Below are 18786 nucleotides of genomic sequence, written 5' to 3'. Positions count from 1 at the left end.
CGAGAAGCCCTGGAGTACCTGACTTCACGGAACCCTTTGGGATAGAGGATTTTCACGGAAAAGGGAAGAATGGGGAAGAGAGCTTGCTGAAGAGACCATGGACCAGGGGTTGCAGGTTCAAAAGGTAAGAATTGGCCAGGTGCGCAAGGGAAGCAGGGAGGTGGGACCCAGCTGCCATTGGCAGTGAACAGCCTATGTTGCCTTCTAAGGAATGTGAGCTGTCGTCAACTTTCCCACCCGTTATCATCCAGAAATTGTAATTTGTATAAGAAATCTGTTCTTTAGATTTTGACAATTAGAATTTTTTAAAAACACTGGGTCTGGGAGTAGGGGGTGGGGATGGATTGGGAAGGGGCTCAAAATACTCTTGTAGGGGGAAACGCCATGACCATGGTGCTGCCTGCTCAGGCGTCTGCGAGAACACACCAACGTGCACACGAAGCAGGTGCCCCTTACTGCATGTCCATCATGCCCCAGTAAGGTTGTTACCCCGCAGGTCGGGTCAGTGAGCCCCAGCGCTGCGCCCTGGGTCACTGCGAACATTCCACCTCACACTCTCCCTTTGCAGTTTAATCACGAGCACAGCTGCTTCGCAAGCTCTGAAGGCCTCCCTCCTGTTCCGCGTCCCCTGTGCCTCACTGGTGTGTCAGCACCTGACTGTTGGACTCACTTTATTTTAAGAGGGAGCCCAGGCCAATGTGATCCCTCTACAATAGCCAGAGGCTGTGCTACCCTATTAGCGCCATTTTACAGATGGGCAAACTGAAGCACACTGGGTCGAAGGGCCAGACTCCAAGCCCATGTCGTCTGGCTCCACATGTGCTCCCAGCTGCCGAACTCCGCTCTGCGGCTACTGGTAGGGAGCAGGTGCTGGCGCCCGCCCTGCTTGCAGGAGAGAGGACGGGCTACATCAGCAGGCCCCAGCATGCAATTCACAGCCACGGAGCAGGCTCCCGCTGAGCCCCTCCCTGCGACGTGGCCCAGCTCCATGGGCTGTTGAGGGCACTTGCTTGTCACCTTCCGGCCTCAGCGGCTTTCATTTTAAAAAGTACCAGGGCTGGGGTTTTTCACGGAAAGCCTGGCCGTGGTGCTCGGCCTGGTCACCAACAGCCCCACAACTCTACTCTGCACCAGCGGTTCTCGAGCTTGGCTGCATGTGGGAGTCGGGGGAGCTTTAAAAATCGCCCATGCTTTCCTTGCACCCCCGAGACAGAGGCCCTCCGTCTGGGCGGTCAGGGCTCCAGAGGCTTCCCAGGTGAGCGCAGTGCACAGCCCGACTGTAGAACCGCACTGCTGCCCCCTCCCCGTTGGTGGCTGTTTCAACGGCAGAGACGGAGTCATTTGGAAGTGGGAGGACACGTGAGACAGACATGTTGTGTGAAAAAGCATTTGTAATATGAAGTTTAAAAAAAGAGAAAACACATAAATCAAGTTCAGAGACAGGGAACATGTGTTAACCAAGACGTCTGCTTTCAAAACAAAGTTCCGGTAAGCTCACGTGATCCAGAGACACGTCTGATACCCCTGGCCATCTCAATGGCGTCCTGGAACCTTGGACTTACGTTTCCTGTCCTGCTCTGGACAGGGTCCCAGGGAAAGGTCCCGTGTCTGCAATTCTCCTGGCTGACCTCTGCCAGTCAGTGTAAGGCTCGTGCCTCACTTCCACAGGCTCACAGGCGGCCAGCCTGCCGTGCTCACCTGTCAGCCCAGCTCGCAGCCTTCTTTCAGGGAGGGCACAGCTGAAAGGTCTCCCACCCACACCTGCCCTTGAACCCAAGAGCGATAAATGCCTTTGTCTGCCAGTCACTTCTTTCAAAATTTGCGTTAGCAATGTTGACATTAAGCCAAGTTTAAAAATACTGCCAACTTGCTGCTTTCAAGTTGGGAAAAACACTTTCTAGTAAGTCAGGCCCAGTTGGGTAACTGACTTCCCTCGAGGGTCAATTTTCAGGTAGAAACTGGTCATAGGAATGTGGAAAGGGTTAGTGGCCTAGGCTGTGTGTGTGTTACACCGTGTTAGGTGGGAGCAGGGCTGTTAGCATCGTTCTTCGGAGGTTGATGTGCCAGTTTAACTAGAGTCCCGTTATTCAGATACTAATCTAGGCATTACTGTGAAGCCACTTCGCAGACATAGGTAAAGCCACTAATAGGTTGACTTTAGGTGAGGAACGATCCTAGATGATCTACACAGGCCTGACTGCATGAGCTGGAAGGTCTTCTTAAATTAGGGCTTGAGATTTCTCCCAGAGAAGAAATTCCACCTGTGCACTTGCACTTCACCTGTGCCTGTGGAATTGTCCTGGTCACCTTCCCTATAGATCAACTGCTCTATGGATTTTGGATTTGCTCAGCCAAACCCCACAATCACGTAAGCCAATTCCTTGTGATACATCTCTTAATACACGTATTAAGAACCTACTGGTTCCTCTTGAGTTAAATCCCGGTAGGTAAGCAATGAATAAGAATGTCCACCAGGGGGCACCCTAGTGGCTGTGTGTGTATATTTATCTATAAACATATTTGTCCTCATCAGAGGACATGCTCATTGATTTTTAGAGAGAGGAAGAGAAACATCAATTGGTTGCCTCTTGTATGGACCAAACCTGCAACCTAGGCACATGCCCTGCCTGGGCATCAAATCTGGGACCCCCAACTAACATTAGCCCAGGACCGAGTGTATGTGTATTAAAACACAACTTTAGTAGACTTCCATCAAATTATTTTAGAGAAAGAAAAATGAAATGCTAATAAAAGACCATCCTTCCAGGGGCAGATAGCAACTGCAGCATTTTACTTGTCTTAAAAGCAAACATATTGCCTCACTGCCTCTAGAGAACAGAGCTTTCTGCAACACTCACATTAAACCAAGTGTGTATCAGCACTCCCTGGGTACAGTGGGAATCAACCACGTGTAACTTTTGAGCACTTGAAATAAGGTCAGTGGAACTGAGGAATGGAATTAAAACATAACTCATCTGAACAGGGTTCCAAGACCCTGGGGCCACCTTCAAGCCATTCTTTTACCTACTTCCCCTGGAACAGGGCGCCCGCCTCCGAGCTAGCCCAGGTCATTCTTCGGTCCAGCAGTCCCTCTGGTTGGGACAACATGGTCATGTGATCCAGAAGCCACTGCCCTTGACTTATAATCTGCAACAGCTCTGCATTTGTATTTTCTCCAAGACGACACACACACTGGAAGTTACACCATTCCCCCAGCTGACCCAACCTGTACAGAGGACACAGCACACATCCTCTCTCACCTAAATTGCCCTCCCAAGGACTCAGGCAAATGTCCACAAAGTCCTTGTCCCGTTTTTCATGACAAAGCCTCTAACCCTTGAAGGGCAACGCCCACGAACACTCTAGACACAAGGACAGTGAGACTCTCAGATTGCACTACACACAACACACACACACAGAGTATTCCTACAGGATGGTGAAGCCTCTTTATTCTGCACACAAAACCACTGGGGATCTTCCCTGTGGGTACCTCAGAGACTATAATGTAGATACACTTGGCTCCAGACACTTGAGAAGCGAGGTGAAATACACAATGACTTGGGCCAATCACATGACTATAGGGCTGGGTTTCTGCCGGGGTTCCAGGGGGACACGCCTGGCCTTTGCAGCAGTTCTAAGGAAGCAGTGAGAACACCACAGGAGGGGGCGGGGGGCAGGGCCTGGACTACCAGAGGCCCCTGCAAGGACCAGCGGGGCCTGGGGCGGCCCGTGCAGAAGTCGGCAGCAGAGGTCTACTTCGCTGCCCAGCGACTGCAGGGCTCAGGGCTCGCCTGCTCAGGGCTTACTTGGCGAGGGGGTTTCTGAAGTTCCTGCCGGCGAACTTGGCCTTGCTGCCCAGTTCCTCTTCGATTCTTGGGAAGGAGACGGGTAGAGAGAGGGGAAAGGAAAACAGAGTCAAATCTCAGTGCAGTTAGGTTTTTTCACCCAGAGAGATCAAGACCCCGACACTCGCACAGCCTGTGCGACGTATTCTGAGTGCCCGTGCGGTGCCGGGGCTGGGACAGCCCTCGCCCAAGTCCACCACCAGCCCACTCCCCCACCCCCCCGCCTGTTCCTGCAGGACCAAGTAGAAGAAATGTCGCAACTGCTATTTCTTTGAATACAAGAAAACTTTTAAGTGAAAGGAAAACCCAGTCTCTTCAACAAGCGGCACAAGGGAAAAGGAGGGGAACCTAGTGTGGGCACGGGATCCTGGGGAGACCGAAGGGATGACCGGACCTGGCGCTGACATTACAGACTCAATGCTCGCTGGGGGGACAGTGACGACAGAGTCCCCTGACAGGCGGAGTCGTGACACATGTGGGATTTGCGCTGAAGTCAGAGGCAGGGGTAAAGGGGACAGCGCGGAGCCACAGCGACAGCTGGTGAATCTGGGCAATGGGGAAAGGCGTACCCCTTGCTGTTTTTTTTAATGCTTGAAAATGTCCAGGATAGTTTTGAAGGAGTAATGTGGAAGGACTTATAAAATGGATATTCCTTTTCCCTGAAAGACTGGAAAAAGTAACAAAAAAGAAGGGACAAGTCTCCCTGGGTTTGGGAGCCTCCTAAGGACACAACCAAGACAAAAAATGCGGGGACCATAACACCCCAAAGCAAAATCCTGCTGTTCGCCCTTCAGAATTTTCTGTGTCTCTCCGAGCCCTGATAACTTCCTTGTCCATGAAACAAGGGGGTTAAATTAAATAATCACTAAGGCTCTTAAAATTGATTGTCCAACAGGGAGCCTGTTCCCTCTTCGACCAGCAGATGGCAGCATTGTATAGAACACGCTCCTGGCTCTGTGACAATTGTCCCCCTCTACTTCAGCCTCACACTGTTTGGGCCCCTGGCCTGCAAACGCCCCCCAGAGTATTACTACAGGACGCTGAAGCCTTTCACTCTGCACACAAAACCACTGGGGATCCTCCCTGTGGGCACCTTGGAGATCAGGGTCACAGGTCCTGATCTCCACAGGGTCAGGGGCTCCTCGCGGAGGGCAGTGCCCGCACACTCAGCACACACATCCTCCTTACCTGAGGAGCTGGTTGTACTTGGCCAAGCGCTCAGATCGGCAAGGTGCACCAGTCTTGATCTGGAAGGAAAAAAGAACAGTCATGTTTGCTCACAGCAGACATTGAATCTTGGTAGGCATTTCGGGCAAGGAGTGCATCGTGGCAACAGAGAGAATGGTTTCTTAAGGAGGACCTCTGGCCCTAGGGAAAAGGGGAATGAGGGGGCACCCAGGACCCCACTCACGCCCCCACCCCCATTCTGGGTTCAGGAAGTTGAGGTCAGAGGAAGAACGAGGACCAGCTTTCCTCCCAGGGAGCTCTTTACCTGCCCAGTGCAGAGCCCCACCACCAGGTCGGCGATGAAGGTATCCTCGGTCTCCCCGGAGCGATGAGACACCATGACACCCCAGCCATTGGACTGGGCCAGCTTGCACCTGGAAGTCAGGAAACAAACCAGGTGCACTGGCTCCGTCTCCACAACAGCCCCTCCTGCTGACAAGACTCACCATCCCGGGCAGGGGGGCAGGGGACCAGGGGACCAGGGGACGGGTCAGGGCCCAGGAGCAGCTGGCCCTCCTCTGACCCCATTAGACCCAAGGGCCTCATCCGCCCTCCAGTCACGTCTCAAAAATGGCTTCCAGCCTTCTTGAGGGGAGAGAGACCGCTCTCCTGACGTTCTTTCTCCATGTGAAATGAAGTCACAAGTCTCGGGCTATGAAGTGGTCAGGATTAGGCCACAACTGGCCAACGCCCTAGTCCCCTTGGGGCTGCGGCTTACAGGCCACTGAGGGTTCAAATGTGAAACCCCTTTACAGCTCTGGTGGGAGCCCCCCAGACCCATGGCCGAGGCTGCTCCCCGAGGGCACTCACGCCTGCAGCGACTCGGTCACGGAGCCGATCTGGTTCACTTTGAGCAGGAGGCAGTTGCACGACTTCTCATTCACGGCCTTGGCAATGCGCTTGGGGTTGGTCACCGTGAGGTCATCCCCTACCACCTGGATGCCCGCGCTAGCAGTGAACTTGCTCCATGCCCCCCAGTCATCCTGGTCGAAGGGGTCTTCGATGGACACCACTGAGGAAACAGAGCCATGCCTCCTCAGGGGGGCCCCCCAGCCTCCTCTGCGGCAAGGCCGGGCTCATTTTCCTCCCGCCCCGCGGCCCCCCTGGCCTCACGCCTCTCCCCAACAGGACGGGGGCGGCTCTCAGCTCTTCTCCTGGAAACCCTCTGGCCTCCTAGCCTACTCCTGGGCCAGGGCACACAAGTCACCCGCAGCCCTTAGGCCCGCATCAGTAAGTGGGGCGCTTTCCTGCCCAGGGTGGCTTGTGTTTCAGCTCTGCCTTGAGCAAGTGAGTTAGCTCTGCGGCTACTGCAGGGGCTTGGCTTGGCGGCAGCCTTTCTGGTCTGAAATCTTGCTCTGGCCGCCCTGAGCCTCCGGTTGTCTCTCACAAAGTGGCACTGAGAGTCCCTGCCTATGCTGTGTGCGTTGAGGGCGGACAGGCCTACAGGAGCGCCTGGCTCAGTCTGCCTAACAGAGCTCGCCTTCCTCACCTGTGTGACCGAGCCAAGACTGCACTTGCTCAGGGGGCTGTCACATGACAGTGACAGGAGGCGTTCCGACTGTGTACACGCCTGTCACGTGGCGTCCCTGCTCACTGGCACTACAGACCACTGCCGACTCCTCTCTGCACAGGCGCCTGTGTCAAGCCCCCGGCACTGTGTGCACCTGAATGGGAAACGCCCTGGGGGGGACGCAAGTGGTGCGGCCGCCCACCCACTCCCACGCTTGCAGCGGCCCCAGCAGGCCGAGCGTGGCCCCTGCCCCACGTGCGTGCACCATGGCGGAGAATGGGGCCGGGGCCCTGGAGGCACTCACCCGGGTAGTTCTTGATGAAGGACATGTACAGGTTGGCCAGCTCGTCAGGGCTGATGTACCTGCTGGGGTCATCGGGCGACTTGAAGTCCAGGTCATACTTTCCCGACCTGAAGAACTCAGAGGCAGCGACATCCATGCCGATGACCACCTTGTCAGTGTAGCCAGCCTTGCCGATGGCGTTCTTCAGCAGCTCCAGAGCTGGACAGAGATGGCGGCGACAAGTGTGGAAACCAGTCAGGTAAAGATCCCATTTTTTCTTTAACAGCTACCAAAGGGGAACCATAACAAAGACCAAGAAGTGCTCTGGCCCCAACCATCGGTTTCAGGGGTCCCAGTTACTTTTTTTTGCTTCAGGACAAGACGCCGTTGGTCTGCACGCCTTGTGCATCGCCTGGTGGGCAACTCCCCTTGACCGTAAGAACAGAGGCTCTCGCTGACAGACGCTCCTGATGTTAGCACCCAGGACTGCTGTGCTGGGCACGAGACAGTGACAGTGGCCAGCTGAGGTCGGCTGTCCCGAGGAACAGGCTTTAAACGGAGCAAGGCTGCATCCAAGAGGGAGCCGGTGGCAGGGCCCAGGATAGTGGGCCGTGTCCGGGCTTTGCCTCGCTCGGCCGAGCCGCCCGTTGGGAAATAGACACAAACACGTGGCTCCTGCTCCACAGCAGACCCCATGGGCTGTTTGCTAAACCACACAAGAGGCCATGTTTTATGGTCAAATGGCTGAATGACATCCATGTCCTATGGTGACCCACAGAGCAGGGCAGACACTCTCTCTCACGAGGCGCCCTTAGGCTCTACTTCCCTTCCAAAGGAGAAAACCTCAGCCGTGGTTTCTTGTGCTAAGACCTTCTGTGCCTCTAAAACTCTCACCCTGAATTCAGTGCCGAGGAACTCGGGGCTCCTCTGCAGCCTCACCTTCTTTATTCTCCAGGATGTTGGGAGCAAACCCGCCTTCGTCCCCCACATTGGTGGCGTCTTTCCCGTATTTCTCCTTGATGACGTTCTTCAGGTTGTGGTAAACCTCCGCACCAATGCGCATGGCTTCCTTGAAGTTGGCGGCACCGACGGGGAGGATCATGAACTCCTGCATGGCCAACTTGTTGCCAGCGTGGGAACCACCGTTGATGACATTGAAAGCCTGCGGAGAGACGACGGCTAGGTCAGGACCAGCCCAGGGGAGCGCGGCATCCACCTGCACGGCCCTGTGTGGCTACGAGGGCTCCATGGTCTAAGCGCCAGCCACTCTCTCAGTGAACGAATGCAGCCGAACGAGTGTGATTTTCACCCCTCTCCCCCGTCAATCATAAAGGAGTTGGGCGGGGGGGCAGGGAAGTCGAGGCCCCTGCTCAGGGTCACTCTTAGCAAGCGGCAGAGGCGCTGTCTGCTGCTGCTGAGACCCCCAGAGCCTGCTCATGTCGGCTGTGGTGGGAGTCGCAGGTGGATGACAGCAGGACACAGGTGGCCTCAGGTCCCCATGAGAAAGCTTATGCTCCCAACTCCTCACTTGGGAAGTCCAAAGAATCCACTCACCGGGACCGGCAGGATGACCTCGGCATTGCCGGCCAGGTCAGCAATGTGGCGGTACAGGGGCACCCCCTTCTCTACAGCCCCGGCCTTGCAGACAGCCAGGGACACTCCCAGGATGGCGTTCGCACCGAACTTAGCTAGAACGGAACAGGAGGAGCAGAGTGAAGAGGTATTTCTTGCTTGTCACCCCTCCTCCGGCTGCCCGTCCCGCATCCTGTATCTCGTTCGCCCTTCGCTGTGTCTGCTTTGCAGGTTCCAGCTAAAAATGCAAACCGCGTTCCATGTGGACGTATCTGCTTTTTCCCCTAAGAGAAAGCCCTTTCTTTGGTGTATGGACCCCTGGCAAAGCCCACCAACTGCTGGGTTAGCGTAAAGGAGTACTCTCTTCTGAGCGACCCTCAGACAAGCTGCTGCCACCTGTGCTCCTGATACTTAAAACTGCGATTTGCTAAGGTGAGGAGGGAATCAGCAGACCACAGGTGCGCACAGTTCCCCGTCAGGGACTACACGGCCCGTCCCCAAGGGATGGGAAGGTCCTCAGGAGATGCCAGTCTTCCCTGGCAAGGGTTCCACCTCAGTCACTCACATTTGTTCTCTGTCCCGTCCATCTCTATCATCAGCATGTCAATCTTCTCCTGCTCCACGACGCTCAGTTTCTATGGGGGGGGGAAGGAGAGACACGTCACTCTGTTTGCACGGCCTTTGTACCGTCGTAGAAGTGACAGAACTTTGGAACTGCGCAGAGTCCAAATCAGCTCTGTGTTATACATTTGTCTGACAGGCAAAAGTGGGGAGGGGATAAATTCCAGAGACACCAGGAAGACACAAAACCGCCCTCCGCTCGCTTTACTACTATCAGGCATGTCTCCAAGCACCAGAGAGCCAATCAGGAAAACACGTAAGGTTGGGTCCATGTGCTACCTTGGACTTGGAGTTACGTCACACACATGACAGAGTGGACTGGTACATGCTAATCAAGGTATTACTACAGAGTAGTGTGACTTTTGGGACAATAAATAACATTTTATCGACCACTCAAACAAGCGATATGCTCGAAAGGTAGGCTATTCACTCGACAGTGTCGCTCTTGGCAGTCCTCAGTGACTGCGAACTTCAGCAGCTGAGGAAAGACAGGGTTCTTGCAACAGTCCGAAACCACTTAGCGAAAGAGTTGATGAACACTTTTGTAAAATTATGAAGTAATAAAATTGGTATCTTGAAAACTGGCTCAACATAATGTGTAATAAAAGTTGGTATTACTTTAACTGAATCATAACGATGCATCATTTTATTTATAATGTTCTTTCTAGCAAACTCAACTATAAAACCGCACATAACTCCATCATGCCATGTTAACAATTTGGTGGCATTTGCTTTTTGACAAGGCATCTGTGGCAAAAGCGTCCGGGGAGGCCCCCATTCAGTTAGTCAGGCCAAGGAAGAGCTCCAAGGCACAGAGAATGGGGGCAGGGGCTGTTCCGGAGACAGACGGAGCGTGTGCGCCACAGGGCGGTAATGGCCAACTGTCTGGGGACCAATTACAGCGTCCCCTAAAGGCCAAGCCAAAATGAGCCAGCGGGGAGAGACGCAGCGGAGCCCTGGGCCACCGGCACACAGGGCCCGTTCAAGGCGGGTGGGGCCCTGGCCCAGAACAGATGAGGGCGCTGCGGCGCATTTCAGCCTTTTTCCACTGAGGGGTTTTCAAATCCCCCACCCCAGGCAAGGGCCGCAGGAGTTACAGAGGGAGAATAATAAGGCCACACTGCCGAGCAGGTCGGGCCTGCCTCACCTACAGCGGTTCTACTTTTAATATGTCTGACACACTGAAGTTCCAAGTAAGACTTAACAAGAGCTCCACTGTTGAGAAAGCCAGTAGAAACACAGTAAATTCCACAGTTCATGACAAATGAGTCCGTCACCATGGACACTATGTCCAACACGCCTGGGCATTAACTTCCCAAAGGTCAAGACGGTTGGAGGAAAACTCAAGGCTCGAGGGCGGCTCCCGCCCCCGCTCCGATCCATGCACGGTCAGACGTGGACTCGCAGGGGGTAGCTTAGCAAAGGCAAACTATGGCCATGCTGACAGGGAATCCATACGGCTTCCTCAGCGCTCAGAATGAGCTCCTCCACCAACAAGGGAGCCCCCGGCCTCGGGGAGCTCTTGGGGTGTTAATATTCATTAGTTGTCCAGGGGCAGATCCTACCTTGCTAATCAGGGCAGGCGCAATAGTTTTATTGATGTGCTCAACAGCCTTTGAGACACCTAGAAGGAACAACCAAATCAGATTACTGACATTAATGAGAACCAGGCTTGAGCAGCGTTGCTGGAGAGCCACTGACGCGAACCCAGACAGCCAGGAGCCCACCAGAGACCCTCAGTGGCACCTCCTGCAAATCCCATGTCCCTCTGCCCCCGATATTGGAGGACTTTTTGGCCCAGTCTGAGTGCTCTTACCTAGGACCCCCAGGTTAGAGCCGCCACACAGAGCGGAGGTTAGTTGGCAAGACCATGCACTGGATGCACCAGCTGCAGAAACTAAAGGATGTGCAATGCATTACCTGCGTGCACAAGGCTGGTGCCAGGAACTCATTAATATACTTAACGGGTCTGGAGACACCTGACCAGTGGAGGTTGACAGAGAAGGAAAAAAAAGAAAGAACAGAAAGGAAAGGCTGTGAAGGACAGGGAGTGAGAGGAGACAGAAGGTGGGCAAACACTGCAGGGACCACGAGTCCACCCTCATTACAGGCAAGGCACGGCGCTGTCCCGCCGTAGACACATACGTGCCTGGGCCCGGAGCCACCGAACCCCGTGGAAGGGCCCTTTGTAGACCTTCAAGCCGGGACTTCAGCCCAGCGTTTCCAACCTCATTGCAGGCCTGCCCCTCTCCCCTGAGGACGTTCTGTGGTCCTTTGTGGGCCAGAAACTGTGGTAACACTGTCCCCCTCATTGAGAGGACATGGTCCAGCCTTCTCTGCTTTTCTGTGGTCTGCGTCTGTCTACGGGTGGGTGAACACCCCCACCCCGGGGCCAGCTCTGCTAGAGCAGGGCTTCTGTCAATCGGTGGACAGAGACCAAGGTGCAACCGCTGGCGTGCGGGTCACCATTAACAGGGAGCCATTAGCCAGACAGACCTTCCAGACACTTCCCTCCTGGAGCCCTGAAGAGGGCCGATGGTCTGGGGGGTGCCCTGAGCCCTCCTGAGAGACCAGCAAGGCTCTCCGTTAGTGCCAACACGTCTTCTCATCTGGAGGCTCCAAGGCCTACCCGGGAGTCGTTCACCAGCTGGACACAAGCCTTAATAGAAACAAGCGTTCAAACACCTGCCCCTGGGGGTCCCGGCGCAAGAACCCCGGAGTCAGCAGGCAACTCTCTGGTCCTCCGTGTGTGGGGTGCCTGCCGGCTGTACCAGGGTGGGCTGCGCCTCCCACCCTCAAATACGAGCCATGCAGGGCCGGGGAGGCTGCGGGGCGGACTCCTACCTTTGCCCAAGTAGCGTGTCTTGTCATTGTCCCGGAGCTCCAGAGCCTCATAGATACCAGTTGAGGCACCACTGGGCACAGCAGCTCTGAAGAGACCTGGATGTTGAGGGAGAGGGAAACAGCGGTGACGGTCAGGCACAGCTACCGCCCCCGCCCTGGCATAGCTCATTGGGCAACACTGTGGCTTCCTTCCACCGCCTGCGAGGCTCAGGCGGCCTCTCCTTCCAGCTTTCCACGTCTGCATGATTCTGCAACACGGAGCTCACAGCAAGCTGACGAATTTCTTCACTTCAAAGAAAAAGCTCTGGAGCAGAGCTTCTCAAACCTTAATGTGCACACAGATCACCCAGGCATCTTATAAAAACAGACTGTGAAATGGGGGGGCGGCACGTCTGTGTCCGTGGACCAGCCCAACAGAAACATGTGCACTGCATATGGGATTTACCGGTGCCTAGCAGCCATGTTGCAGTTAAAGATTAAAAGCAGGGGAAATAAATTTAACATACCTCATTTAGCCCAATATATTCCAAACACTATCGTTTCAACACGTAATCGACAGAAAGATGACAAGGCATTTCAGGCAGTCCCGCTGCTAAGTCACCCATGGACCGCTCTGAGGCCTGACTGCCCGCTCTCAGGTCTTGAAAGCACTGGCTTAAGAGGCAGCTGTGGTTCAGCCGTTTCAGATTAAGCAGTGATAAATACTACTTGGGGGTTCTCTGCTAACAGGCAACCAGAAAACAGGATAGATTGGGGGGGTGGGTTGGTGGGAAGAATAAAGACAACAAGGGGCAGAGTTTACTGACACCTGAACACAATAAAGCGCTGCACTCAGGCACCCGCCATACAGGGAAACCCACGCCAGGGGGCAGAGGACGGTACACCCTGCAGAGGGACAGCGTCAAGAAAGGTACCGCAGAGATCCGGCCGCACGGGGCAGACAGGTGTAGGGGGCAGCCGCCGCACTCTACCTGACACTGTACGGCATTTCCCAGCCGAGGTCGGTGAAGAAGGGGTGGGTGTATGGGGATGTGAAGGCAAGTGAACAAAGTTAAAAAAAAAAAACAAAAAAAAACAAACAACCCAACAAAACAAAAACAGCCAGGAGCTGTGATCAGATGATCTGTTAGTATGTGTGTGTCACTGCTGTGACTGTGTGTGAGTGGGACATTCTTCTGGACACAGGCCTGGCTTTCTGCACATCTAGCAGGCACTGGACCAGGTGGAGAAGCAACGAAAGCAGGAGTAACCTATGGACTTTGTGGGAGAAAGTGTCGGGGCAGGTTTGACTGTAACCAGTGGACCGCTTTGGTGGGTGGGGGTGTTGATAGTCGGGTACATGCGAACTCTGAACCTTCCGCTCAATTCTGCTGTGAATGTAAAACTTCCCTAAAAAATAAATTTGAACAGAGAAGGAAGTGATGAAATTCTAACAAATCTATTTGCTGTTTTATTTGAAGGGGATTAAGACACATAAGAAGGAAAGTTCCATTCATTTAAATTTCAAAAAAAAAAAAAATTAATTTTACTTGTTTTAAGTGTTTCTGAGAAAATGGCCCATTCTCAACAATCCTCTAGTGTCTTAAGTCTTTTGTTGTTGTTGTTTGAGGTCCATTAATTTCCAAATGGAAAGTTCTACCCGCCGACTAAGTAAGCCAATCTCTAGGATGCAAGAAAGTTCTCAGCAATTCAGGGAGCCATGGCCTTTGCGCAGAGCCCAAGCTCAGGAGGAACCCCGACTCCGAGAGCGCCCGCCATGGCAAGCACACGCAGAACACAGGCAGACCTTTGCCCAACGCCACCTGGGCTGGAGAGCTTCCTTTTCTGGGCCACGGGGGAGGGGGCAAGAGCAGGAAGGGAAGGGCTGGAGGTTTAGCAGCCAGGCCTGTGATTCAGATGTGACTCAGCTCTGACGGGCAGGTCTCCACGTGCTCAGCTCCACTAGATGGTTCTGCCCAGCCCTCCTCTTCCAGCCTCACCCGCTACGCCCATTGAGAACAGAGCTGGGACAGTGGTGGAGGTGACACAGGGCTCCATAGGAGCTTCTGCTGATCCCTTCTTTCTACGCAGGCAAACTCTCCCTCGGGGGACTGACAGCAGGTAAAGACAAGGGCCCCTCGGAAGAGCCCAACACCTGGAAGTAAGAACTGTCCCCAGTCTTTAGCTTAAGAGTGATTTCTGGAAACAAAGATGATAGTGCTATATTGACACTTACACTTGCTTATGTGGTTGCAACAAGCTTCAAAGCAAATTAGCGATGGGCCCGTTTGGAGACAAAAAATGACCTTCCTTTCTTGCCACTGATGTAGGAAGCAACAAGACAGGGACTCCGGCCTCACAACCACAACCCCAGCCAGAAATCACAACCTACCAGCCATGTGCAGACAAGAAAGAAAGGCGTTTACAGTAATAAACTTTTCCCTGCCCAGGGCTCTGTCACTTTAAGAAAGTTTTAAAAAATAGAGGGTGGTGGAAGGAACTAGAGAAGCAGAGGTGGCACATACCTTTTGAGGTGCAGAGATCCACCTCAACAGTGGGATTCCCACGAGAATCGAAGATCTCTCTGGCATGCAGCTTCAGGATAGACATGGTGAACTTCTGTGCGGGAAGAGTTCACAAAACAAACCACAATGCAGCCTTGGCTCATTCATTCAAGGGACCACGCCTGAGGCTTTCTGGATGAGAAAGAACCCGCTCTGGACCAAACACTGGATGCAGGAAGGTGGGCTACAGTGGGGAAAAGCCTGCTCAAAGCAGTGGGGATCGCTCCTGAAAAGGCAGGGGAGGCCCAGCTCTGCAAGGCCTTAAACCCCGGCAGTGGAGGCTTGTCCTATAGGCCAAGGAAGCCTGAAAAGGTGTATGCCAGGGAAAAATCAAATCCAGCAGGGAAGATGAATGTGCTGATGGAGAATGGCTGCAGAGGGGGCAGCTGGAAAGTAATTACTGTCACTGGTTAACAACGAGGGTTGGCATGGACACAGAAAGGGACCAAGTCAGGACGAAGGGGAAATGAAGGTCATAGCAAAACCATCTAGGACTGAACATGGGGGCTGGGGTGGACAGGAGGAAGATCTGAGTCCAGCGGATTGACTGTTTGGGACTCATTTCAGCATGTTCAACTCGAGGTAGCAGCAGAATGTTCAACTGGTGACTCTCAGATAATCAGCAAACTCCCTGGTCTGGGTGCTGTGATCTTGGCTACTGCCACTTTCTGGGGCTTGCAAAGCGCACAGTACTCAGGTCTTTAGCAAGATAAGAACACATCAATAATGCCCCATTTAAAAACCTTAATTATGCCATATTTTATAAATAGGGGAAAGATTCTATCTTTGAACACCAAGGCTCCAAGGGAAGTCTTCCTTTGAAAACACCGTTTAAAAAAAAAATGCGGCTACAAATAACAATTAGCAAGTCTTCAAAGAAAGCCTCTCACTATTTTCTCCGAGGAAGAAACTGAACCACTCGGAGGACTAAAGCGTGGATGAAAGGAACTGAATTAGTGTTCAGAAGCCATCGTCTAGCTGGGCGCCCCTCCAATATCTTCTGGAATGTTCTGAAGCAGCAAATGGCATCTTTTAAGTTTCAAAATTAGATACTGAAGTCACTCCTGTGGCTTTGCTGCCTGTGTAACAATGGTGTTTTATTCATTAGCAGATAAAAAGGTATCTGATTCTTAGCTACTATCTTACAAAAAGGCAATTTGTTTAAGCATAGATTTTAGTTTTAATGCACTTTTAAACACATCTTCACTACACTACCTCAGCCTACAGTTTTAAGAACTCATTTTTTGCTTCATTTTAGCGATGCAAGGCAAGGTAAATTCAACTTGTCTTTACATTGGATGGAAAAAACAAGTCATCAGAGTTCAGGGAGCACAGGAAGGAAGGAAGATTGGTCTCACCAGGAGTCTTCACAGCTTTTTAATCTGCTGGGGAATGAAACCCGAACCGGGGCGGCAGGAGTGGACCACGCGGTCAGGACCTACATGTGCCCCCGCCCCCGCTCCGGATGCTGGTCAACCAACGGACCGCACCGCCCAGAGCGAAGACCACATTGCAAACGTAAAAGGGAACCGTCAGCTTTCTTAAAACTCATTCTTTTTACGTCGGATCAGAGCCGACTGTCGGTGGCTAGTCGGAGCTGGGCCGTGCCGGAGCTGGGTGAGGCCCCCTGGAAGGCTTCCCAGTTAATTACCCGAGGGCGCTGCTGCAGTCTGCCCAGGGGTAAACACCTTCCGAAGTCATGTTAGTTACCGCTCATTTCCGGGCTGGACACCCAGCCGCCGAACTGCACAACTAGGGCCACCTGTGGGAAGCAGGGGCAACTGGTGGGATAGGGGTGGGGGAGGGGTGTGTGGACTTGTTGCTCCCCGCGCATCTCTCCTTTCCCGAGCGACTGCTCCATTTTAGGAAGGGCCTGGCTTTAAAAAGCACCCAGGCTTAGGCCTGTATCTTCCCGCAAAAACCTTCCATTCTCAACGCCTTGTCCTACGTGGCCTGCGCGTCCTATTCCGGACCTCCAAGGACAGCTATGTGGTCCCATACCTCCGTAATCACAGGTTGAAACCCGGGGAAACCCGGCGCGTGCGCCCCACTCTCTGGCCGCACAGCCGGCCCCGGGAGACCGCTTCGCACGCGCCGACCCGCCCCTTCCACGACCCCGCCGAACACCCCGGCACGCCGTCTCAGGTGAGGAGCCCCAGGAGGACCCACGCGCCGCCTGCCTGGGCGCCTGCTAGGCAGCTCTTTCCCGAGTCCTTACCTAGCCGCTGGCTGTCGCCGCCCAGGGAAGAAGCAGGATGCTGCAGACGAAGAAGGCGAGCGTTCACGCCAAGGTCTGGGCGGCCCGAGTACCCTTAGCTTTTCTTGGGCGGACTGCCCAGACTTCCTGCCCAGCTCGGGAAGGACCCGCCCACTTCCCGCCCCCTCCGTGCCGCCTCACCATTGGCCCGGCGCACTGTCACTCGGGCCTCCCCTCTGGAGAAGGGGCGCTTCTTCGGCCCTTAGTGGAGCGGGGGGGCTACCCGCGGAGGTGGGGCGTCGTCGTGCTGGGGTGCCCTGGCTCCCCGTGGCTGTGTCGGGTGCTGGCGAACCCCTGCCCCACTTTACTTCCGCCCTCCTTTGGGACCCCTGGACTCGCAGGCTCTGGGGCGCGGATACCCCCGGGTAGGGGCGGGGTGGCGCGGCCGGCATGAGGGCTCGGGGATCTATCACGTACTCTGAGTCCCGCACGCACGCAGCGTCGTTCCGGCGCCGCACGGCCAGCCCACGACCTTGATGACGACCTTCGCGGCCCGCCCTTCTCTCTCCGCCGCTTCCCCGGAGACCCCTTTGGCCTAGAGACGTTGGCGGCCGTGAGCCACGGAGCTGCGTCTTAGTGGCCTCGTGCGCCGACCGGCGGCTGTGCGCTGCGCTCCCGACCGCCAGCCTAGGTGACCTCGTCCTTTTGTCCTTTTCCGTGGGTCAGACTTGGGTAGCAGGCCCCAGTGGCCGAGAGGACGTTCACGTTCCTTCGATTACAGCTAATACTTTTTGTGTATCAGGCACTTCTCCGTCCCCAGTGTTAGTTCATTCTCTAGCTCCTGTCAATGGTGCCTCTTGACAGGAGACTTCATCGCTCTCCCTTTCCCACCTCGGTAGATCGAATCTACCTGGCATCCTGTGAACCATACATGTAATGATTTGGACTGAAATTCCACACGGACGTGGCGGGTTTTTCAAAGTTTAAAACAGGTAATATTCTGCAGTAGTTTGGCAGATGAAAAACAGGAAAGTGTGAGTGCAGTGATTGCACCTTTCTGATAAAGAAAGAACTGATACACATTTAAAATCTGTTCTACAGCACATGCTCCCACTGCGGGGAGAGGGGATGCTGAGGCCATCACTTCCTTTTCTAGTAGAGTGATTTTTGTACTCCTCAGCATTCCTCTTGGTCTGTAAGTCTGAACGGTAAAGCAATGCCGTACATCTCCATGTTTTCCACATGGCCTCTCATAGAGACCTTCAGATGTGTATTTGAATTTAATTATTATTTCTTCTGGTCAGCTGCAAAAGCTGCCTTTCTTCCTTAATTCCTAGCATTTTATTTTTTATTACCCTGAGCAATTACTGGCTTAGGTTTCCAAGGTACCCAGTAAAGGTGAAGAAGACCTATTAAATCCTGGGTATTTGTTTTCCATTGACTAAGAAGCAAGAACTTTAGGATTAAATTCAGCAAAAAAACAAAACAAAACAAAACAAAAAAACCAAAAAACCCAACAAGGAATTGTAAAATGTTCCCTAAAGAATTAGATGAATTTTGCAAGCAGCGTTTGTGATTTCACCAGCAATATACTGATGTTTCAGGCTGCTTAAAACCAAGATCCCATCCTTGTGACTCAGCAGCTAAACCAACAGCCAGCATCTCCAAATTGTTTCTGCAGAAATCAGACACTTAGAGCTCTTATTTTCCGAGCAATTTTAGAGTGTGGCCCTGAAAAGGCTCCAAAACAATCTTAGAGAGAGAAAGATAGAAAGACATGGCTCTTATAACCACTGCCTGGCCAGAACCAGTAATTCCTAGCAGCCAATCAAATGAAGACCATGATCACAGAGAGCTGCTGTTGCAAGATTCTTGGGGCCACAGCACAGCGTTCTCAGCCAGCACCGCGACCTTACATTGTAGCTCAAATGTTAATGATTAATGTCCAGCGGTGTCCTCATATCTTTCCCCAAATTCACAGGCTGCCAAATGTCCCCCTTGTCTCAGTGGCTCCTGAGGCTTTGTCAGCAGGGACATTGACCTTGTTACAGGCATTTAGTTACACTTACCACTGACTAATGTGCTTGTTGAGCAATTCCATTGCAGTGGCATACGCGTGGCATTCGCTCCACAGTGGGCCAAGA

At 53.5% G+C, this 18786-nt stretch overlaps 1 protein-coding gene across 2 annotated transcripts; it reads right to left on the bottom strand.

Annotated features, from left to right (window-relative positions):
* Positions 1-3407: 3407 nt before the first annotated feature.
* On the bottom strand, positions 3408-16795 carry ENO1 (enolase 1). 2 transcript variants are annotated; one of them, XM_054579809.1, is made up of 12 exons: positions 16664-16795; positions 14407-14500; positions 11903-11998; positions 10624-10682; positions 9003-9072; positions 8420-8553; positions 7805-8027; positions 6887-7084; positions 5883-6084; positions 5338-5446; positions 5034-5092; positions 3408-3872 (listed from the first exon to the last, which is right to left on the bottom strand). In XM_054579809.1, the coding sequence occupies exons 2-12, from the start codon at positions 14489-14491 to the stop codon at positions 3803-3805; spliced, it is 1305 nt and encodes a 434-aa protein (XP_054435784.1). In that variant the 5' UTR covers positions 14492-14500; positions 16664-16795; the 3' UTR covers positions 3408-3802. The 2 variants fall into 2 exon arrangements, with proteins under 2 accessions (XP_054435784.1, XP_054435785.1); XM_054579810.1 differs by having other exon boundaries at positions 14407-14577; positions 16664-16786.
* Positions 16796-18786: the final 1991 nt, after the last annotated feature.

Source organism: Pteronotus mesoamericanus, unplaced genomic scaffold (assembly GCF_021234165.1).
Source record: "Pteronotus mesoamericanus isolate MK-2021 breed Mesoamerican mustached bat unplaced genomic scaffold, CSHL_Meso_final contig_557, whole genome shotgun sequence".
Taxonomy (NCBI): domain Eukaryota; kingdom Metazoa; phylum Chordata; class Mammalia; order Chiroptera; family Mormoopidae; genus Pteronotus; species Pteronotus mesoamericanus.
The sequence above is the reverse complement of the archived record's forward strand: the minus strand, read 5'-3'. Positions and strand labels throughout refer to the sequence as shown.